Below are 24887 nucleotides of genomic sequence, written 5' to 3'. Positions count from 1 at the left end.
CAAATTTTTTAATTTTCAAAATTCTTCCCCAAAAATTATAATTTTCAAAATGGGACTCAAAAATCCACGAAATTTGGCTAGTTTAAATTTCAAAACCAGAGAACACGGTTTTTACCAATTTTTAAGCATCCAAGATTTTGAGGAATGGAATTAAGTCGACAGTCTACCAAATTTTAAGTTTACGATACATAGTCACACTTCCGGTTTCCTCCAGGAAAAGCTCCGAATTCCAGCCACATGTGAATTTTTTCCACTAAAGAGAAAAGTTGAGCCTCCTAGAAAAATCAAGTTTCATGGAAATCGGAGCACCAGTTCATAAAATATGATTTTTTAAATTTGAAGTCTAGTAGGTAAAAATTTTTGTTGAATCGATTTTTCTACATTATGTTCTTGGAAAAATAAAGGAAATATTATTGTGTTGATACCGAAAATTACTTTCGGGAGTCGAAATCTTCTTCTATGATTTTTTTCAAATTTTTTAACTTTTTCAAAATTCTTCCCCAAAAATTATAATTTTCAAAATGGGACTCAAAAATCCACGAAACTTGGCTAGTTTAAATTTCAAAACCAGAGGACACGTTTTTACCTACTTTTAAGCATCTAAGATTTTGAGGAATGGAATTAAGTCGACAGTCTACCAAAATTTAAGTTTACGATACATAGTCGCACTTTCGGTTTCGTCCAGGGAAAACTCCGGATCCCAGGCATGTGTGAATTTTTTCCACTAAAGAGAAAGGTTGGGACTCCTAGAAAAATCGAGTTTCATGAAAATCGGGGCACCAATTCATAAAATATGATTTTTTAAATTTGAAGTGTAGTCGGTAAAAATTTTTGTTGAATCGATTTTTCTACAGTATGTTCTTGGAAAAGTAAAGGAAATATTATTGTGTTGATACCGAAAATTACTTTCGGGAGTCGAAATCTTCTTCTATGACTTTTTTCAAATTTTTTTAACTTTTTCAAAATTCTTCCCCAAAAATTATAATTTTTAAAATGGGACTCAAAAATCCACGAAACTTGGCTAGTTTCAATTTGAAAACCAGAGGACACGGTTTTTACCAATTTTTAAGGATCTAAGATTTTGAGGAATGGAATTAAGTCGTCAGTCTACCAAATTATATGTTTACGATACATAGTCACACTTCCGGTTTCGTCCAGGAAAAACTCCGAATTCCAGGCATATGTGAATTTTTTCCACTAAAGAGAAAAGTTGGGACTCCTAGAAAAATAAAGTTTCATAAAAATCGGAGCACCAGTTCATAAAATATGATTTTTTAAATTTGAAGTGTAGTCGGTAAAAATTTTTGTTGAATCGATTTTTCTACAGTATGTTCTTGGAAAAGTAAAGGCAATATTATTGTGTCGATAACGAAAATTACTTTCGCGAGTCGAAATCTACGATTTTTTTTTTCAAATTGTTTAATTTTTAAAACTCTTCCCCAAAAATTATAATTTTCAAAATGGGACTCAAAAATGCACGAAACTTGGCTAGTTTAAATTTCAAAACCAGAGGACACGGTTTTTACTAATTTTTAAGCATCCAAGATTTTGAGGAGTGAGGAATTTTTTGCTAAATCGATTTTTCTAGAGCACTGGAAAAATAGAGAGAATATAAATGGATTCACTTCGGTAATTGCTTTTTGGTATATAAATCTAGTGCAAATTTTTTTGTTTAGAATTTTTCACTCCAGTTAGTTGGAAGAACTAGGAAAAAATTATAATTTCCAAAATGAGGAGCAAAAATTTGCTAAACTTGGTTAGTTTTGAAAATTTTGAAAATCGTAAGACCGAGCGGTAGATTTAATTCCACGATCTACCAAATTTTAAGTTTGGGATACACAGCTGGATTTCCGATTTCGTCCAGGAAAAACTCCACCCTTCAGAGAGACGTAACTTTTTTCCGATAAAGAGAAAGGTTGGGGCTGCTTGTAAATATTAAGTTTCATGAAAATCGGAGTAACAGTTCAAAAAATATGATTTTTCAAAATCAAAATTTAGTAGCTCGGAATTTTGTTGAATCGATCTTTTTGCAGTACTTAGTAAAAATGAAGAGAATATCAGTGTATTGATATCAAAAACAACTTTTCGGGGTGAAAATCTACTGTCAATATTTTTTTCAGAATTTTTCTATTGCTTTTGTCAAAATTTTTGTTGGAAAAATTAGAAAAAAAAAATATAATTTTCAAAATGACGAGCAAAAATTCGCCAAACTTGGTTTTCAAAATCAGAACCCGAGGGCACTGTTTTAGCAAATTTTAACGATCTAAGACCTGGAGGAATGGACTTCAGTCGACAATCTACCACATTTTAACTTTGGGATACACTGTGGGACTTCCGGTTTCGTCTAGGAAAAAATGCGGTCCACAAGGAGAGGTGAATTTTTTCCACTAATAAATCAAAGGTTGGTGCTGCCATTAAAATTAAGTTTCACGAAAATTAAAGCAGCACTTCAAAAAACACAATTTTTCAAAAACAAAATTTAGTAGCTCAAAATTTTGCTAAATCGGATATAAGTACTTTCAAAAGTTGCTTTTTGGGGTCTAAATCCACTGTAGGTAAACGAACAAACCAACCTTTCATTGTGCCACCACACCATTATCAATATTTTTTCCGAATTTTTCTATTATGCCAAAATTTTTGCAACCCAATGATTGAAAGAACTAGGAGAAAAAATGTAATTTTCAAAATAAGGGGCAAAAATTCACTAAATTTGGTTAGTTTTAAAAATCGGAACCAAAGGGCACTGTTTTTGCCAATTTTGAAGATCAAAAATTTGGAGAACTGGACTTAAATCGAAATTTTAAGTTTGGGATACACAGTTGGATTTCCGATTTCGTCCAGGAAAAACTCCGGCCCTCAGAGAGACGTAATTTTTTTCCGATAAAGAGACAGGTTGGGGCTGCTATAAAAATCAAATTTCATAAAGATCGGAGTACCGGTTCAAAAAATATGATTTTTCAACATCAAAATTTAGTAGCTCAAAATTTTGCTAAATCGATTTTTCTACAATACTTGGAAAAGTAGAGGAAATATATTTGTGTTGATACTAAAAATTACTTTCAGAAGTCGAAATCTACTTCTATGATTTTTTCAAAATTCTTCCTGTTAAAAGAACTAAACAAAAATTTTAATTTTCAAAATAGAAAGGAAAAATTCACGAAACTCGGCTAGTTTAAATTTCAGAGCCAGAGAGGACGGAGTTTTTGCAAATTTTAAAGATCGAAGACTTCGAGGAATAGAATCAAGTCGACTCTCAGAAAAATTAAGTTTCAGGAAAATCGGACCACCAGTTCAAAAAATACGATTTTTCAAAATCAAAATTTACTAGCTCAGAATTTAGTTAAATTGATATTTTTGCAGTAGTTGGAAAAATACAGAAAATGTAAGTGTATTGATATCAAAAATAGTTTTTCGAGTTGTAAATCTATTGTCAATATTTTTTTCAGAATTTTTGTGTTATTCCAAAACTTCTCACCTCAGTACTTTTAGGAAGTAGGACAAAAGTTATAATTTTCAAAATAACGCGGTTTTTGGCAATTTTTAAGATCTCAGAGTTTGAGAAATAGAACTAAATCGCCAATCCACCAGATTTTAAGTTTGCAAAACATAGTCGCACTTCCGATATCGTCGAGGAAAAACTCGTACTCAGGGGGACGTTAATTTTTTTCCGTTAACAAGAAAAGTTGGGACTACTAGAAAAATCAAGTTTCATGAAAATCCAAGCACCAGTTCAAAAAATATTCTTTTTCATATTTGAAATTTAGTAGCTGAAAATTTTTGCTACAGTAATTGAAAAATTAAAGGGAATGTAAATATATTGCCACCAAAATTACGTTTCGACCCCGAAATCCAAACTTACAATTAGCAATTGTTTAAAAATTTCGCACATCGGAGAAAAACGAAGAAAAAAATTGTAATTTTCAAAATGAGACTCAAAAATTCACGAAAGTTTACCATGTACCAACTATTGGAGAGAGATATTTTTACATCAACTCGGACTAATACTAAATGTGACTTTGAAAGGGCTTTAAACGGACCTGTTCATTTTCAGCATACAGTTATCACTAAAACTTCATTGTTTGTGTTCCCGTTTAGATTTTTTCTCACTAAACCTTGGCGAAGTTAGCTATGAATAAGTCAATATATCAATAGTGACAATAATGGTGCTAGAAAAACTTAAAGCAACTTTTTATTCATAAGTTGACAACTTAATTTAAAATATCGAGCAAAAATATTTCCTCGTGAATGTATGATTAAAATTTTTTGTTTCGTGTCATGATTATGATGATTATGGAAAATTATTATGGCATTCACCTTCGAACTTTCTCGATAGGAGTATTGCATTCTCAAAGTCACATTTAATTATAAAGTTCTTTAAAGGATGCAAATCTATTCATTAAAAAAAAGCTCGGGTGTAATTATTTGTAATAAAACATGGATGACGTGAGAAGTAGAAAAAATCGTGTATGTAGTAGTTGGCAAATTAAGTTCTCTATCGCCTACTACGATTGCAAAAATACAATTCGCTGTTGCCATTATCAAAAGTCTGTAAGCGTTATAATTTCGGTCCCGCATGTGTAGATAGCTCCACCTATGAACAAATGTCCATATTGCAGCCGGTATGTCAGCGTTTTTCGCCCTCGTTCTGCAGGGGCGGCAGCGACCTACCCTGCACGCAATGCAGAATCCGCCATTTCCCACTTCGGCCGGCTTTTGTGTATCGAATCAATAATTCCTTTTGATAAGCGCTAAGTCTGTAATGACATACATTTTTTATCGCATTATCCCCAAGTTTCAATCGGCTGCAGCCAGCCCGACGCGATTTCCTCGGAAAAGCTTCATCATTTATTTTGAGCGGGAAAATGGGCAGATATTCCCATGAAAAATTCAGCCGGCCGAGCGGCGGTCTCCTAATCTGGCGCAGTAATGGGTTTCTGAGTCATGCTCTTCGACCGGTCCGCAATTGCCCTGATGAATTGCGCGGAGTCGCGGCCCGCAAAAAGAGATCTGTGTAATCAATCATTAAATGGGGTTAACGGCGCAACGACGCTGTCGTCGCTCTGCCAGCAGCAACAGATTTGTCTATTATTGAATGTTCCGCGTCCGGAGTCCGGAGCCCGGCAGGCCGCTGCCGGAGTCGCCCAGAAGCCGCGAATCCGACCGCAGGGGTGCGATCCCCCGAAACCTCCCTCGCAGTGGTGTGTTCTTCGTCCGCGACCACGTGTTTTCCGTCTGTTTCCATCCAAGCCAAACAAAGGACGGGCACAGCCATTCATATTGATTTTCCGTGATAAACGGCGAATAAAAAACTTGTTGAATCTCGTCGTGTGCTGGCGGAGGTTTATGTGCGGTGCACGCGCTCTCACCGTTAATCCTCCCATTAATCCCCATTAACGGATATGGAAGCCGACGAACCTCTCAACCTCACCATCAAGAAAATGCCCATCGCGATCGTGGCCCCCTTCACCATCGTGGAGCCCAAAGCCAACAACGCCCCCGAGGACCTCTCCACGAAACCCCCCAAAGGTGACCAAGGGCTCGACCTCACCAAAACCAAAGACACCAACCTGGAGGCCAACCTCAGCCACAACGAGCAGCTGCGGAAGTACCTGTGCAAAAACCAATCCGACTCCGACTACCACCGGAACACCTTCACGGAGCGCGACAAGCTCCTAGACCTGTACAAGAACCTCCCCAACGACTCCATCTACTCCTTCATCAACAACCTCACCGACCATAAGCTGCTCAACGCCTGGTACATGAACGCGGTGCTCGCTCAACAGAACCCCTACCTCAACCCGCGCAAGAACGAAGCCATCGACAATAACCGCATCCTGAACAACCTCCTCGATAAGAAACCCTACTCCTCGTATAAGTTCCCGACGAATTTCGACGCGCTTATCGTCAACGAGATGCGTCCGGAGAAAGCCGAGTCCAAGAAGGACAAGAAGGGGTGCGTGCCGAAGGCGCGCTTCCGGTCACTGATGGCGATTTTTGTTGCAGGTCACAAGTCGACCACAAGAACAACCTGGGAGACTCGAAGAACAACCAGGATGGCAATAACGGAGAAAAGAAGAAGCCCCACATTAAGAAACCCCTGAATGCCTTCATGTTATACATGAAGGAGATGCGAGCCAAGGTCGTGGCGGAGTGCACGCTGAAGGAGAGCGCCGCTATCAATCAAATACTAGGACGAAGGGTAAGGGTTCGTTTTTACGTGCTAGGGAATGAATGGTGGGCGAGTGTGGCTTTTACTTGTTGGTGGATCGATTTACGATACTATGAAATATGCAAATAGAAGAGTTGAAACTGAGTACCGGGGTGATTTCAGTTGACGCGGTTTCATTTGACGGGGAAGAATGCAATTTTTTAAAAATTAGAGGACGGGATATTTTTAATTTGCTTGCTTCACAAAATTCCGTTTTTGATTTTGGAGGGAACGTAAAAGGTTCAGAATTTTGTCTTTTTGCGGTTTTGGCCAAGTTTGCGCAATCTATTGAGGCTCCACAGACAAAACAAATTCATATCATTAGGTTTTTCAGATCTTTTTGTCTTCACAAAATCGATAATAGTCTCAAAATGACCCATTACGTTTTGTAGAGGTCCAGGAAGTTGTAATTTGCGTCAAGTTCAGAAAAAGAATCGTGTTATTTGGTACCGCTTCTCCCAAAAATGTTCAATTAGAGTCAGATTTCTTCGAATTGATTTTCAAAAATATGGGGAAAAATACAGAAGTGAACATGTTTCGGTACTTACTGGTACCGTCATCTGAGCTAAATGATAAGCAGGAAATTAGTTACAAAAACAGAAGTACCAAACTAGGAAATAGAAAACGAGACATGTGAAATGCAAAGGTAAATTAAAGACATCTATGGAGAAAAAAAAAAAGTAATTGGCGCCATATATTGAGTGTTCTACAAATACCCAGTAGTAAAATGTGTAGCATCACAAATCTTATTAAACAATTTGTCTTTTGTAAAAGAAAAATCAAGTGAAAACAACAGAATTTAAGAAATCATTAGGAGGGAAGAAAAGAAAGAGGTATTAAAACCAGTTTATTCATTCTGATATATTAATTTGGGATTATTTTTCATTTAATCAGTTCTGGATTTTTTTTTTTAATTTTCGAACAAATGAAGCCGAAAATAACTTCTACTTTTGAAATCTACAGCAAAAAGTCGTTTGGTAATTTTGGAAAGATGCTCTGAAAACGGCAAAAAATGCATTTTATTGAAAAATTAACATTTACATTTCAACAAGTTGACCTCGGACGGAGATTTTTGAAAAATTTGGTGTGAAAATGAATTTTTTTAAATGAGTATTTCAAATCTGTCGATTCTGGAAAAATCTTTGAAATTTTCCAAGAAATGAAGCAGAAGATACCTTTTACAAATCGAATTCTACAAGAAAAGTCTTTTGGTAATTTTCGAAAGGTGTTCTAAAAGCGACAAAAATTCATATTTTTGAAATATTGAGATTTTTGAAAAACTGAATAAAAATCTTGAAAAAATTCTGGAAAATATATGTCGACGAGCTAATTCTAAAAACATAACGAATTGATGGTCCTGGACTAAGATTTTCGGAAAGTTTCGTTTGGAAATGAAATTTTTTAAATACGTCGCTCGACACAGAATTGAAAACTTGAGAATTTTCAAAAGTTGCCTACAAATAAAAAAATCTGGAAAACAATAAGCCGTTTCAACAAACGACACGTGGATGGTCTGATATTAAGATTTTCGAAAAATTCGGTTTGAAAATTGAGTTTTTTTAAGTACTTATGTACATTTCAAATTCTATCGGTTCTGGAAAAATTTTTGAAATTTTTTAAGAAATGAAACAAAAAGTAACTTTTACAAATCGAAGACTGCAAGAAAACGTCTTTTGGTAATTTTGGAAATGTGTTCGAAAAACTGTAAAAAAAATCAAATCATTGAAAGATTGAGATTTTTGAAAAGTTTATTTAAAATGCTCAAAAATTTTGGAAAATACATTTTGACAAGCTAATTCGAAAAATATACCTAAGATTTTCGGAAAATTCTTTTGAAAACGGAATTTTTTCAATATCTCTAAAGCTCGAAATGGAATTGAAAAATTGAGATTTTGTTTGAAAAAAAAAAATTGTGGGAAACACATTTCGACGAGCTCGAATCAGCAACGTGTTGATGGCTTCAAATCAAATTTTTCGAAAAATTAGGTTTAAAATTGACATTTAAATTAGTTTAAATGAGTATTTCAAATCTATCAATTCTAGAAAATTGTTTGAAATTTACAGCAAAATGTAAACTGTAAAAATTGATTTTATTGAAAGATTGAGAATTTTTGAAAAGTTGAATAACAATTCTCGACAAATTCTGGGAAATACATTTCGACGAGGTTTTTCGAAAATATAACGTGTTGATAGTCTTACATTAAGATTTTCGGAAAATCCGTTTGAAAATGAAATTTTTAAAATCTCGAAAGCTCGAGACGAAATTGAGGAGTTGAGATTTTTGTAAAATTGACTAAAAATCCTTAAAAAATCTGGGAAATACATTTGGACGAGTTTATTGAAAAATATAATGTGTTGATAGTCCTGTACTTTTCTGAGACTTCGTTTAAAAATGAATTTTTTTCAATATTTCTAAAGCTCGAAACGGAATTGAGCTTGAAATTTTTGGAAAATTGCCAAACAATCTTTAAAAAATCCTGGGAAATACATTTTGACGAGCTGATTCGAAGAACATGACGTGTTGATGGTTCTGGACTACAATTTTCAGAAAATTTCGTTTGAAAATGATTTTTTTTAATTTCCTCGAAAGCTCCAAATGGAATTGAAAAATTGAGCTTTTTAAAAAGTTACCTAAAAATCCTTAAAAAAAATCTAGGAAATACATTTCGACGAGTTGATTCGAAAAACATTACGTATGGTCCTGGAATAAATTTTCGGAAAATTTCGTTTGTAAATGAATTGCTTTATTTACCTCCAAAGCTCGAAATGGAATCGCATAATTAAAATATTTGAAAAATTGCCTAAAAATTCTGGGAAATACATTTGGACAAGCTGGTTCCAAAAATATAAGGTGTTGATAGTTTTGGACTAAGAACTCAGGAAAACCCATTTGAAAATGATTTTTTTTAACATCTTGAAAGCTCAAAACGGAATATTGAAGAGTTGACATTTTTGAAAAATTCTCTAAAAATCCTTAAAAAATTCTGGAAAATAGATTTTGACGAGCTGATTCCAAAACCATAACGTGTTGATGATCCTGGACTAAAATTTTCCGGAAAAGTTCGTTTGAAAATGAAATTTTTTATTACGTCGAAAGCTCGAAACGGAGTTGGAGAGTCGATGTTTTTGAAAAATCGCCTAAAAATCTTGATAAACTTCTAGGAAATACATTTAGACGAGCTGATTCGAAAAATATAACGTGTTTATAGTCTTGGACTAAGATTTTCAGAAAATCCGTTTGAAAGTGAAATTTTTTCAATATTCCTAAAGCTAGGAACGGAATTGAGGTTAAGATTTTTGAAAAATTGTCTAAAAATCTTTAAAAAAATCCTGGGAAATACATTTTGTCGAGCTGATTCGAAAAATATAAGGCGTTGGTGGTCCTGGACTAAAATTTTCGGAAAATTTCGTTTGAAAATGAAATTGAAGAGTTAGGATTTTTGAAAAATTGCCTGAAAATCCTTAAAAAATCTGAGAAATACATTTGGACGAGCTGATTGGAAAAATATAATGTGTTGATAGTCTTGGACTAAGATTTTCGGAAAATTTCGTTTGAAAATGAAATTGAAGAGTTAGGATTTTTGAAAAATTGCCTGAAAATCCTTAAAAAAATCTGAGAAATACATTTGGACGAGCTGATTGGAAAAATATAATGTGTTGATAGTCTTGGACTAAGATTTTCGGAAAATCCGGTTGAAAATGTTTTTGTTCAATATCTCTAAAGCTCGAAATGGAATTACGGTTGAGATTTTTGAAGAATTGCCTAAAAATCTTTTAAAAATCCTGGGAAATACATTTTGACGAGCTGATTTGAAAAACATGACGTGTTGATTGATAGTTCTGGACTTAAATTTTCAGAAAATTTCCTTTGAAAATTATTTTTTTTAATTACCTCGAAAGCTCGAAACGGTGAGTTGGAATTTTTGAAAAATTGCCAAAAAATCTTTAAAAAATCCTGGGAAATACATTTTGGCGAGCTGATTCGAAAAACATGACGTGTTTGATAGTCCTAGACTAAATTTTTCGGAAAATTTCGTTTGAAAATGGAATTGAAGAGTTGGGATTTTTGAAAAATTGCTTGAAAATCCTTATAATATTCTGGGAAATACATTTGGACGAGCTGATTAAAAACATGTGTTAATAATCTTGGACCAAGATTTTCGGAAAATCCGTTTGAGAATGTTTTTTTCAATATCGCGAAAGCTCAAAAATTCTTTAAAAATCTGGGAAATAGATTGTAACGAGCTAATTGGAAAAACACAACGTGTTGAGGGTCTCGAATCAATATTTTCGAAAAATTCTATTTGAAAATAAAATTTTTATGTTTCGAATTTTATCGATTCTGGATAATTTCGAAATTTTCTAAGAAATGAAGCAGAAAATACCTTTTACAAGTTGAACTCTACAAGAAAATGTCTTTCGATAATTTTCGAATGTGCTTGAAGAAAATCGGTCAAAAATTTCATAAAAATAAAAATCAAAATTTTTGAAAAGTTGACTAAAAATCAAAAAAAAAATCGTATTTGTGGTCCTGGACTAAGAGTTTCGAAAATTAACATTTCTAATCTATTCCCTCCAGTTCACCTCTCTGGTCCCCCTAAATTAATTAATGACATTTTATTTGAATCGGGCTTAACCTCTTTCGCAAATCCTTAACCTGATCACATTGTGTAGATAATTTTGAAATAAAATTTCTTCAGCTTTAAAATAATATCTGTTATAAACAACATAGTGGCTTAGCATTTTCAGCAGAAATTTTTATAGAAACATCTATCCCTCTTTCAAGGTTCTCTTGGTGATCTTAACTCTTTCCTAAATTTTATCAATTCTATCAATCCTTCAACAAAATTCACTTATCATTGAACAAATAGCCCTTAATAAGTCTTCCATAAAACCCTATACCCATCATAAACTCTCCCATAAGTTGATACCAGTTTCCAATCCTCCTTTGCCCTCTATCTCCTTTGGTTTTCCTTCTCTGTCCATTTTCAAAATTTTCGAAAAACTAGATTACAACATTGACTTGAAAGACTTCCTCCACTGGATAGATAGCGCCATTTATCTTTTTATCTATATCCAGAATACTGCATAGATGTCTCTAATTCACCTTGGGTTGAATTTGTATAATTTCTAAGTTTTGCACTTCTGGTAAGTGTATTAACGTTAATGATTTTGTAAGCTAATTTCCTGTTTATCATTTTGCTCTGATGATGGTACCAATAGGTGCCGAAACATGTTAGCTCTCAGCCCCAGTGTCGACAAAGGGTAGTGCCGGTTCTAGCCCAGGTCAAATAAGGTCAAACTACTTTTAGATCTTGCGCATTTTTCTTCAGTTTGCTTCAACAAAAAATCTATGAGCTGTAGATTGCGCAAAGTTGTCCAGCTTTTGCATTGTCAGTTCCGTGGTACCAACTAGCTTGTGTCCGAGCGAGGTGTGAATGTAGCGCGCTTGTGAGTGTTGGGCGCCATCAGGCGCCGGTAGCGCATCACTAGCCAGGCGACCGTGTGCCAAGTGTCCTTAATGGTGTGGTTGCTTAGTGGCACTCTCTGAGCCGCGAGGAGCAGGCCAAGTATTACGAGAAGGCGCGCCAGGAGCGCCAACTGCACATGCAGCTGTACCCGGGCTGGAGCGCGCGGGACAATTACGGCTACGGCACCAAGAAGAAGAAGCGAAAGAAAGAACGCACACCAGTCGAGTCGGGAGGTACACGCGCACCCTAACTAACCCGGAGGCCGGTCGGCGGCGTCCCGCCCCCAGGACCGCGCCGGCCGGCCTCGGAGACGTGCATACGCGCCAGAGCAGAATGGGTCGGCGGCCGGCTGGCAGGTCTCGGTTCTTGCGCGCGGCTTCTCTTGGTGCCTGCCGTGCCCGCCGTGTGACGTTGCTGACTCTATAAGTTCTGTTTAGTGGCACGCGCTGGGCCGCGAGGAGCAGGCCAAGTACTATGAGCTGGCGCGCCGGGAGAGGCAGCTGCACATGCAGCTCTACCCCGACTGGTCGTCGCGCGCCAACGCCACGCGTGGCAAGAAGAGGAAGCGCAAGCAAGACCCTGCCGATGGAGGTAGCTCTGCCAACAACTCGCAAATTACTACACCACCGACCGAACGAACGAACGGGATAGTAACTTGCGAGACGTGCAACACCTATTATATATCTATATTTCTTATATTTGCATGTTTGGGGTAATTCGGTTGGCCGGCCGGGACCTATTCTGCTGAGGGTCGAGCAGACCCCTTATTGTTGGTTGGACGAGTCGTATGCACGTTTGTCAGCAGCCTGCATGTCATTCATACAACCCCCTTATCTAGTAACTAGTACCATCAGTAGCACACCGCATGTTCCACGAAACCCATCCCTAAACCCTAGCCTTCCCGACCGTAGCAAATCCCACACACATACACACACACCGTAGCTACCCATAGATCGATCACCCTCCCACTCAAACCCAGCAGAATCATCACTCTTGATCAATCTAGTTACTGTATAGAGCCTAGTGTAGAGTAGTCGGGGCTGACCAAACCAACACCATGTGTACCTTGCTAGCGCATCTTTCGACCGAAAACCGACCACAAGTGCACACTAGAGATGCAACGAATACCCGACGACTATCCTAGCACCACCGCAACCAAGAGACGTCTGATTACCTATTCAATAAGTTGTTACATTGTTACAAACACAAGTGTCCTCCTGAATCTTCTGGCATTCTTCCTAACACTTCTATTCTACTCCTTAACTACTAACTCTACATTTTTGTACAATCTTTCTCTGGAATACAAGAAAAATTCCGCCAAATTTGTCAAAACACGGTACCGACGGTCCGCCCACAATATGAAGGGTTATGACGGTTGCACCAAACCCTCCCTTTGAATCCTGTGCCCACTCGTTGCATCCCTAGTCTGCACCCTCCCGTGAGCGGCGCCACGCCGCCACGCTAGAGCACGTCGAAAACAACAACCGAGCTATTACAATCTGTGTGCACCGCACTCTCACAAATCTTCGAACTAACCGTAATTCTGCTACCAAGGTACGCATCCCCAGTTGGCTTCGTCAGTCCCACGCATGATCCTCCCCCAACCACCGCGCAGACATTAACTCGTTTACTTGAATCCGTCAGGTAACAGCATGAAGAAGTGCCGAGCAAGGTACGGATTGGACCAACAGAACCAGTGGTGTAAGCCATGCAGGTGTGTACCCTTGATTTTTTTTTGGTGGTTTTAGTTCGGCATGCGTTTATTTACTTTTTTTACTTGTTTTAATAACCAACCTGATTTCAAACTGATGGACGTTTCGAATAACAGCTAACACGTTTGATTTTTTCGAGCACAGTAGGAGGTCGTGTCACGGTGTCGACTCTTGTCGGACACGATGGACTATGGACTTGAAACGCATGTAACACTTATGATTATGCTTCACGGTGTGTGCGTGAGCACAGTGCACAGTTTTGTTGCTGGAGTGGAGGTTTGAGCATTGCGGGGTGGGGACGGGGTAGGTTCGAATTGGGGTGTGAAGGGAAATTTCACACCCTGTTTTAAGGGAGTAACATTAAAAAAAATTTTAAATATATTAATATTGAGGAGTAGGGAGGAATTAGTTACACATTGACTATAGGATTGTGGGACCTCTAATAATATAACTAATGAAGATTTTGAAAAGTTAAAACTCCCAGTCATTTTCGATCACTCTTATATACAATAAATATTTTTTTCTTAAGTTGGATGTCAACAAAATAATCAGATGATAAACAATTTTAAATAAAAGAAATATAACACGCCAAGAAAACGCGCCATTGACTTAAAAATGACTAGATGGATCCACTTGTCAGTTTGCTGCTTATATATATACAGATACAGGCTGTTTATAAAAGATTAACTTTAAAATTCCCTTTGCCGCCTCGTTGTAATTTTTGATTACTCGTAGCCTGTCACAAATGTCACTCATAACCTAGCTTTTTTATGCTTTTTCGGCGTGTTTGCTGCATGATAGTTCAATTCAAGTCATGGAAGCGGCAATTCTATTAAAACTGAATGATAAATTTGCCAAAGACAATTAGATGTAGAATGTTTTATAAGTACATTTCAAAATTTTTGACATCTTGGTTGCTCATGCCTAGATAAACTACCCCGAATAATATACCGGGTGTCTGAAAAATGGCGGATTAACTCTCGGCTGCGCTCTTAACAATCAACTGATCTGGGAAAAATAGAAAAAAACTATCTCTCTCACATTTAATTGATTATTTTGCTACGTTTAACAACTAAAGAACACATTCATTATTATAACAACTACTAATAAAACTTTTAGTTAATATTTCTCTCCCCCATGGCCATGTTTAATTTACCATTTCAGTTAGAACGTACAAAGATATGGTTTGCCAAAATTAGTCTTACCTTAGAAGCTACTAGCCCCACCCACCCACCCTCTCTTTTCTTAGAGGCTATCTCATTTGCCAAAATCACTCTCATCTTAGCGGGTACTAGCCCCGCCCACCCACCCTCTCTTTCTTTAGAAGCTATCTCATTTGCCAAATTCACTCTTATCTTAGCAGGTACTAGCCCCGCCCACCCACCCTCTCTTTTCTTAGAGGCTATCTCATTTGCCAAAATCACTCTTATCTTAGCAGGTACTAACCCCGCCCACCCACCCTCTCTTTCTTTAGAAGCTATCTCATTTGCCAAAATCACTCTTATCTTAGCAGGTACTAACCCCGCCCACCCACCCTCTCTTTCTTTAGAAGCTATCTCATTTGCCAAAATCACTCTTATCTTAGCAGGTACTAGCCCCGCCCACCCACCCTCTCTTTTCTTAGAGGCTATCTCATTTGCCAAAATCAGTTTTATCTTAGCAAGTACTAGCCCCACCCACCCGCCCTCTCTTTTCTTGGAGGCTATCTCATTTGCCAAAATCACTCTTAACTTAGCAGGTACTAGCCGCGCCCATCCACCCTCTCTTTCCTTAGAGGCTATCTCATTTGCCAAAATCACTCTTATCTTAGCAGGTACTAGCCCCGCCCACCCACCCTCTCTTTCCTTAGAGTCTATCTCATTTGCCAAAATCACTCTCTGCTCCTAGCAGGTACTAGCCCCGCCCACCCACCCTCTCTTTTCTTAGAGAGTATGTCATTTGCCAAAATCAGTTTTTTCTTAGCAGCTACTAGACCACCCACCCACCCTCTCTTCTCTTAGAAGGTATCTCATTTGCCAAAATCAGTCTTATCTTAACACAATACTAGGACCGCCCACCCACCCTTTCTTGTTTTAGAAGGTATGTCATTTGCCAAAATCAGTTTTACCTTAGCAGGTACTAGCCCCGCCCACCCACCCTCTCTTTTCTTAGAAGATATGTCATTTGCCAAAATCAGTTTTTTCTTAACTTAAGTACTCATGAAATAAGCTGGAGGTATTCACGCATTAGGTGCGTGCAATGTTGCCAATTTTACTTTTATAAAATTATAATTTTTTCGTAATCTACATCATAATTTTTTTTTATTAATGGACGTACTGAAGAGAATCCGCCATTTTTCAGACACCCGGTATAAATCGATCTTGGCAATTTTAGTTATAAAAATATCAGTGTCAATTTTGAGGTTATGATTGAACTGAAATTGTAATTTAGAAAGTCTGTGTTTTTGACAAATTGACAGTGAACACTTAACTCGCTTTTTGACGATTTTGACAACAAATTTGAAATTCCAACGCACACTGAGACATTAATTATTATTAAATATACTACAGTGTGTTTAAAATAAATAACGAGTTAAATTGAGGGGTGTTTTTGACTATACCTGTTTTAAATATTTCACACTGCTGAAACCTGAAGTACTTTTGACTGATTTCGAAATTTTTACCAGAAATTCAGATACAAAAACTTTTTTTTCTGATTAATCTTTTTACATAACCACAATTTTTGAAAGTGAACTTTTTCGAGTGAAATTAATGAAACTTTTTGGATGAGGTTCCACAGTTTATTTTTGAAATTACAATGCGACGTTGCCACGTTATTCCGATTTTCTTGAATGTTTTTGACAATGGAAGGGTTCACAAAAAATACAGTACAGTCTTACAATATTTTGTGAAGAGATAAAGAAAAGTACGCATTTTGTTTTGGCTTAAATAAGATGAAATTTTCATATACAGAGTGTTTATAAAAATGTTTTGATTATTACAATTTTCAAATATCGATGTTTGGGTTTTTTCAAATAGAGCACCTATATTTTATTACTGCATTTATCAGTCGATAGCACGTAGTATTTAATTTCAAATCATAATTTAAATTACCTCAAAATTAACGTTCACAGAATATTTCACTTTTCTCTTTTTTATTTGAGATAAATTGTAGAAAATAATAAAGTTGATTGCATCAATGGTTTGTTTATTAAAGAAAAAATTGGAACTTTTAGGTTACAAATCCTATCTATATACAGGATGATTCACAAAGTCCGCGATCCAGTTTTCTTGAATTTTTTTAGCAATGGAAGGGTTCACAAAAAAACAGTCGGATTATTTTTAAAATCCGTGTTACAACCTTGTGGTAAAAATGGGGTTAAATTTTCGGATACAGGATGTTTATAAAAAACGTTTTCAAATGTCGATATTTCAGTTTTTTATTGAGTACTTTTTATATTTAAAATGGATACTTACTGAGATTTTTTACTTTGTTATGAGACACGACGTATATGAGAAGAATTAGGACAAATATAGAGTAAAATACAGTAATAAAATACAGGATGTTCCGTTTGAAAAACCTGAAATGTTAATATCTGTAAATTGTAAATTTTTCGATTTTTTTATAAACATTCTGTATATTAAAATTTGAATTAGTTGATACTACAACAAATCTCGTACCTTTTGTTTATCCTTCCTCAAAATATTGTGAGACATACTTTAAAAATAACCCTATTGTGATTTTTATTGTCATGAAAGTTGGAATAACGTGGCAACGTCGCATTGGAATTTAAAAAAAACTGTAGTTGTAAAGCCTAAGTACAGCTCAATCAAAATATATAAAAACATACAGGCTGTTTCATTAAAGAAAAAAACAATTTGTGTTGCATCTTACAAAGAGAACACTCTGTTTCTAATAATTAATTAATATATATACAAGTGATTGTAAAAGATTACATCAAATTAGCTTTAAAATTTCATGAATTTTGGCGCCTTGTTGTAATGATTGATGACTACTCGTAGCCTGTCACAAATGTCAATCATAACCTAACTTTTTTATGCTTTTTCGAGTGTTGTTGATAGTTTAATTGAGGTCATTGAGGCGGCAAACTATTACAATGCAGTGATCAATTTTCCAAGGCCAACTAGGTGTAAATATTTTATCATTACGGTCTATATAAAATAAATAGCAAGTCAATAGACACTCAGATACAATAAACACATCTTGTTTTAAATTAATTTTGTTACATGTTCAAAATTTTGAAATTGGAAATTGAACTGAAGTGAAAACTGTTTAGAGTGAAAGTAATGAAATTGTTTGGAATTGAGTTCCTTTGTATAGTAACAAAAAAAAAAAATGGAAAATACGTGAAAAATCTTTCCTGATATAACCTCAAATTTTATTAGGACTTTTTAAGTGCCGCTTATCATCCTCGTGCAAGTTACTACGGAAAGAAGGGTTTTGCCGCTTTTTCGCTGTAGTGTTTCAAACTATCCACTAAAGTTTATTTATTAACCAACTGAACTATATATACCGAGAAAAACTTAGCTTTGTCTGAAATATTTTTGTATGTCAAAGTCAGTGATCTGTTATTATACAGGCTAGATATAAATTATGTCAAGAATTAGAGGGAAAAGAAATCCCATATTTAAATTAATAAATTAAGAAGTTAATAAAAATTTCAATAATCTATGCTGTAGTTGTTAATTTCTTTTCGTATACACTAGTCAAATTTATGCGCGAAACATAGACCTTGACAATTGATCGATAATTTTATTCCGCTTATCTGTTCTCAAGTTATTACTACGAAAATCACCGTTTTGCCGCTCTAGCGCTCCACTGTTCCTAACTAGCACTGAAGTTCTCGAAAATTGAGACTGAAATCTAGAAAATTTACTTTTCGTTCAAATTAAACCTTTAGTATGCAATGCTCAACCTCCAATTTTCGCACCGTAGAGCTTTGACCAGCCACAGTGTTGTCCATGGTAAAGCAGGCATCGTCGAGCGCACTCGAACCGTCCATTGGGTTGTTGTCAGTTTGGTTATAGTGTACTGGGCTGCCGGGTACCACCCACCCAGCAGCCCCGTCCACCTTTGGTGTTTCTTATCTATGTGGAAAGACTGTTGTTTTATTATTTTGTGTATCAAGAGACACTGTGGCGTTGTGACGGGATCAGAAAATGTGTCTTCCCACACAGAAAAGGACCCATGGCTTAGTTAATGTGCACTAGACACTGCTGTCGAGTAACTGTCGGTGAGAATTCAGGGGCAGACTGGTCGGTTAGTAATAGACACATTTTCTGATTGGAAGCCAAGGGTGTGGTGCATTTCTTGTGTTCTTTTCGATGGATGTGTGTGTGAAGTGGGCGCCCATGTACAAATAACGATTGTTTAGCCCCGAGAACAGCTCGCACGGCGGCGGAAGTTCCACGGTCCACGCTGGGTTGCTGCACGCGGCAGGAGGTGCTGCTACCACGCAGTCGCCCCAGGAACCGACATACGTCAATCTATAGCCCTGTCGTGGTTAGTTTGCAGCAGTGTTGGTGTCATGTTAGCTCTAGACTCGTTTTATTTTGGTTTTTGATTTTTTTTATTGGTTGTTTTTTGTTTTTTTAGTCGTCAAACTAGGGGAAAAAGTTTCGCTTTGGGCTGGAAATTTTTTCTCTAGACCTCAGTAACCAGTGTAACATCGCATGTTTTTTTTTAAGTTGGCAAGTTTTGAGTTTTAATAGTCGCATCCAAGTCGCTGTTTTCACTAATCGTTGTGCCATGATTGTAAATTAGATTGTTTTGACTTTTAACGAATTTGGGTGTATCAATGTGGTTGATAGACGAAAAAGTATTAAATTTAAATGTGGCTACGAGGAAGATATAATACATGATTAAATAAAAGTGCCGCACACCTTTCCTCAAGTCCTTACTATGGAAACTAATATTTTGCCGCATCTGTGTAAAGTTTTTATTGTTACACGTGGCTTTTACTGTAATTAACCGAGAACAATTGCTTGTAAACAAAATCTGGAACTCCCTGCGTACTAGACGTTAATTTATTGGTTGATTTATTACTTCGCTCTTATGTTAGTAAGTTTTAACGGTGTGCTTGATTATACTAATGTTTGGTGATAGCGGCAATAATTAATGGTGACAGCAATACAATAGGGTCTTTTATTATTATTACCGGTGCGAGTAATAAGTTATGAAAATCACGATTTTATTGCCCGGTAATTCATGACGAAATAGTCCTATTAGTGACTTTCTTGTTCCATTTTATCAAATTGTATATAATCTCGATATAAAACGAATTACAAATATCTAGTGACTTTTGTGGGTTGGTACTAAACTAATTTCTTGAAAATCGATCGAAATGTGTTAACATTAAAAACACTAAAAAATGGACACAATGTTCATGGAAATTAGTCAGTAAATACGATTTTACTAGAGAAAATAAAGATTTTACTAAAAAAAATCAATGCAAACATAGCAGAAACAGAAAGCAATGTTATTTTTGGAAAAATAGAACGAATTCATAAAAAGACATGAAACAATTGTATGGAATAAAAGGAAGAATAAACAATTGAAAAAATTAAAATTTTACAAAAAATATGCAAAAGACTGTATTAACAACAAGAAGTCAATCCGTCACAATTAATTTTGGAATTACATAGGAATTCTTGGAAATACACTTGAAATTTCATAATTCTTGGAAACGCACTTAACATTTTGAAAAGTTTTGTAAATATTAATTTTACTGGAATGAAATACAGTTTCTCCTGAACCGGAAATAATGAAAATGCATAAAAAATTATTGCACAGAAATACTAAAATTCAATAAATTGAAGAATGTCTGTGTTGACAGCGAGAGATTAATCACATTATCAGAATAAATTTCGGAATTACTTAGTTATTTACTGTAAATCTGGAATTTGTTGGAAATACACCTGAAAGAAATTCTTTCTAAATTCGAAATAATGAAGATGTAGTTACTCTTGATTTGAGAGGCTTATCATCGTCAGAATTGACTTTGGAATTACAGTAGAATTGATTGTAATTCTGGAATTCTTTGGAAATACACCTGAATTTTTTTCTGAATTCGGAATAATGAAGATGTAGTTAAAAGTAGATGTGCTGAGATGAAATTCATTGAAGAATGACTGCTCTAATTTTTTTTGCGCCAAGTGCAAGTAACCAAAGGATGACTGTTTTAATTGCAAGACACTCAATACATCGTTAGAATAAATTTTGGAGTTACGTAGTTATTGAGACTGTAGACATGGAATTTGTTGGAAATACACCTGAAAGAAATTCTTTTAATTTTGAAATAATGAAAATGTAGTTAGTTTTGATTACGAGACTTATTATCGTCAAAATTGATTTTTGAATTACATTAGAATTGATTGTAATTCTAGAATTCTTTGGGAATACACCTGAAATTCTTTCTGAATTCGAAATAATGGAGAGTAAAAGTAAATATGCCGAGTGCAAGTAATCAAAGGATGACAGTTTTAATTGCAAGAGACTCAACACATCGTTAGAATAAGTTTTGGAATTACACAGTTATTGACTGTAATTTTGGAATTCTTTGGAAATACATCTGAAATTTTTTCTGAATTCAAAATAATGAAGATGTAGTTAAAAGTAGATGTGCTGAGATGCTATTAATCGAAGGATGACTGTTTTAATTACCAGAGACTAGACACATTGTCAGAATTATTTTTGGAATTATGTAGTTACCGGCTGTAATTCTGGAATTTTTTGGAAATACACCTTTCTTTCTGAATTCAAAATAATGAAGATATAAATAAAAGCAGGTGTGCTGAGATGCTAAAATGAAATTAATTGTAGGATGACTGTTTTAATTTCGGGGGTAATCATTGTCAGAATCAATTTTGGAATTACACAAGTTACTGACTGTAATTCTGGAATTCTTTGGAAATACACCTAAAATTTTTCTGAATTCAAAATAATAAAAATATAGTTAAAAGTAGATGAGCTGAGATGCTATTAATCGAAGGATGACTATTTTAATTGCGAGAGACTAAACACATTATCAGAATTAATTTCGGAATTACATAGTTACTGTCTGTAATTCTGGAATTTTTTGGAAATACACCTAAATTTTTTCTCAATTCAAAATAATAAAGATGTAGTTTAAAAGTAGATGTGCTGAGAAGCTATTAATCGAAGGACGATTGCTTTAGTTGTGAGCGACTAAAGACATTCTCAAAATTAATTTGAGAATTACACAAGTCATTGAGTGTAATTCTGGAATTCTTTGGAAGTACACCTAATTTTTTTTTTTGAATTCGAAATAATGAAGATGTAAATAAAAACAGGTGTGCTGAGATGCTAAAATGAAATTAATTGAAGGATGACTGTTTTAATTTCGGGGCTAATCATTGTCAGAATCAGTTTTGGAATTACACAAGTTACTGACTGTAATTCTAGAATTCTTTGGAAACACACCTAAAATTTTTCTGAATTCAAAATAATAAAAATGTAGTTAAAAGTAGATGAGCTGAGATGCTATTAATCGAAGAATGACTATTTTAATTGCGAGAGACTAAATTCATTATCAGAATTAATTTCGGAATTACATAGTTACTGACTGTAATTTTGGAATTTTTTTGGAAATACACCTAAATTTTTTCTGAATTCAAAATAATAAAAATGTAGTTAAAAGTAGATGTGCCGAGAAGCTATTAATCGAAGGACGATTGTTTTAGTTGTGAGAAATTAAAAACATTCTCAAAATTTATTTGGGAATTACACAAGTCGCTGAGTATAATTCTTGAATTTTTTGGAAATACACCTGAAATTCTTTCTGAATTGGAAATAATGAAGATAAAATCAGGTGTGCTGAGATGCTAAAATGAAATTAATTGAAGTATGACTGTTTTAATTTCGAGGCCAATCATTGTCAGAATCAATTTTGGAATTACACAAGTTACTGACTGGAATTCTGGAATTCTTTGGAAATACACCTAAATTTTTTCTGAATTCAAAATAATAAAAATGTAGTTAAAAGTAGATGAGCTGAGAAGCTATTAATCGAAGGACGATTGTTTTAGTTGTGAGAGACTAAAGAAATTCTCAAAATTAATTTGGGAATTACACAAGTCATTGAGTGTAATTCTGGAATTCTTTGGAAATACACCTGAAATTCTTTCTGAATTCGAAAAAATGAGGATATAGTAAAAGTAAATGTACTGAGATACTCAAATGAAATTAATAGAAGAATTACTGTTTTAATTTCGGACTACCTGCCGTCAGATTCTGGAATTACATATTTACTGATTCTAGTAATTCAGGAATTCTTGGGAAATTCACCTGCAATTTTTTTCTGAATTCAAAATATTGAAAATGTAATTAAAAGTAGGTGTGCTGACATGCTATAATAAAACGACGACTGTTTTAATTGTGAGGAACTAATTACTGTCAGAATTAATTTTGGAATTACGTAGTTGATTCACTGTAATTTTTGGAATTCTTGGAAATACACTAGAAATTCTTGAAAATTTTACATATAGGAGTACTGAAATATAGTAGGTTTTTTCTGAACTATGAAAATGTAGTCAAAAATAGGAAATAGGTGTACTACAATTATATTAACAACAGGATGACAGCGATATATATATATATATGTTACAGCTAATATCCGAAATCCGTTATTATGCATAATAACTAGACATTTTAGGAATTATGCGTAATAACTAAACTTGTCAGTTATTATGCGTAATAACTGAAATTTTCAGTTATTATGCATAATAACGGAAACGTTTAGGTAATATTGATAATAACTAACAGAGGAACAGGAATTATGCATAATAATAGCTGATTTCACAAAAAACGGGACAAGATGAGCAATTCAGGCTCTCATAGATCAATGAAAAGCAATGGGAATATGACGTTTCTGTTACTGTAATTTGTCCCGTTTTTTTTAAATTAACTGTACATGTGATATGTAGGGGAAAGGGAGACAGGGTGGGTAGCTTTTTTGAAAATATTATGCATAATTCCTGTTCCTCTGTTAGTTATTATCAATATTACCTAAACGTTTCCGTTATTATGCATAATAACTGAAAATTTCAGTTATTACGCATAATAACTGACAAGTTTAGTTATTACGCATAATTCCTAAAATGTCTAGTTATTATGCATAATAACGGATTTCGGATATTAGCTGTAACATATATATATATATTTTTTTTGGAATTACGTAGTTATTAACTTTATATATTTAATATTGGTGACTGTTAATTTCTGAAAGAAATCTAATTGTTTGAATAGCGATTGGAATAAGGTAAACCCATCTTTTTGCTAATTTAACCTTCCTGCAGTATTATCAGTACGTGATAATTTAATAAAATTTGGAATTGTTAGAATTACTGTGAAAATGATGCAGTTGTACAAAAAATACTCACAATACATAGTTGGAATTGTTTATCCTTGTAGAATTACAAAAATATTAAAATTATGTGTAAGACGCTAAAGTGGTAGTAGACTTCTCTGTCAAAGTACAAAACTAATTCGTGGTGAAAAAACTGATAAACGGAAAGAAAAAAAATTCAACAAAGTGCCAGTTTAAAGAAACAATTTAAAAAATTATGTATAGGTTCTGTCCAGTGTTAACTCCAGTTTCGCACGTAAATTAGTTCGATTTTTGCAAGTTAAGTGTGTTCTAGCATCCGCCTCGGTGTTTTACATCCGTAATACTAATAATATTGTACACTTAATTACACTGTACAGCACTCGCGCCATTAAGATGGCGCAACGATAACAACAATTAATGTTGACAAGCGATGTAATTGACGTACGCTATCATTACCACGAACGCAAAAAAAAAACGGTAAAAGCCGTAAGTTTATTAAGATTACCGATGATTCATGACTTTCTTACATGAATATTGCATGAAATTTAATATGTACATCGAGTGACCCAATTAGAGCGAATTCGAAATAATGGCGCATTGTGGCAAGTGATAATTTTATTTTTTCTTGCCGTGGCGCCATAAGGACGCGCCACGTCGTGACGAGATAAAAAGACAGTAATAATGTAACGACCGACTTTTTCATTAATCTTTTACATATATATGAATGCGCTCATTAGAAATGTAATTTTATCCGCGCTAGTAAAACTTCCTCGATAAAATCACCCACATGCCGCTTTTTCTCAACCCGCGAACTGCGAATTGGGTTTATCCATGGATTGTAGGTGGATAATTATGTAGTTTGCTTTTACTACCCAATTACGAGACAGAAAATGTTTTTCTCGGCTGAAATGTTGATACGTTAATTACGGCTGTGGTTGGAGTTTATATATTTTCCGCTTGGTTGCCTCATTGGTAATTGGCATCATTACTTCGCTCGTTTTCACGGTGGATTAAAGTGTGCATTTTATTAGAGATAGAAATAATCAATCATGAAATTAAATAATCTTTTTGGGTTACATTCATCTTCATTTGTTATCGACGTAATCTCGGGAAGATTAGCGCAGAGAAATAAATCAGAATCGTACAAA

The 24887-nt window shown here is 35.0% G+C and overlaps 1 protein-coding gene across 6 annotated transcripts in view; it reads left to right on the top strand.

The window, feature by feature from the left end:
• Positions 1-24887, top strand: part of Pan (pangolin) — a 378050-nt gene that overhangs the window by 343925 nt on the left and 9238 nt on the right. For 2 of the 6 annotated variants that reach the window (XM_064059352.1, XM_064059356.1), the window contains exons 7-9: positions 6004-6199; positions 12117-12270; positions 13324-13393. In XM_064059352.1, coding sequence (XP_063915422.1) covers positions 6004-6199; positions 12117-12270; positions 13324-13393 — 420 coding nt within the window. Of the gene's footprint in view, positions 1-6003; positions 6200-11746; positions 11913-12116; positions 12271-13323; positions 13394-18765; positions 18894-24887 lie in introns of all 6 variants that reach the window. The other 4 variants (XM_064059351.1, XM_064059353.1, XM_064059355.1 and 1 more) reach the window with 3 other exon arrangements.

This window comes from Zophobas morio, unplaced genomic scaffold (genome assembly GCF_036711695.1).
Source record: "Zophobas morio isolate AGI-343-1 ecotype UQ-CSIRO unplaced genomic scaffold, CSIRO_AGI_Zmor_V1 ptg000020l, whole genome shotgun sequence".
NCBI classification, from domain to species: Eukaryota; Metazoa; Arthropoda; class Insecta; order Coleoptera; family Tenebrionidae; genus Zophobas; species Zophobas morio.
Note: the sequence above shows the minus strand (reverse complement) of the source record. Positions and strands in the feature narration are given on the sequence as shown.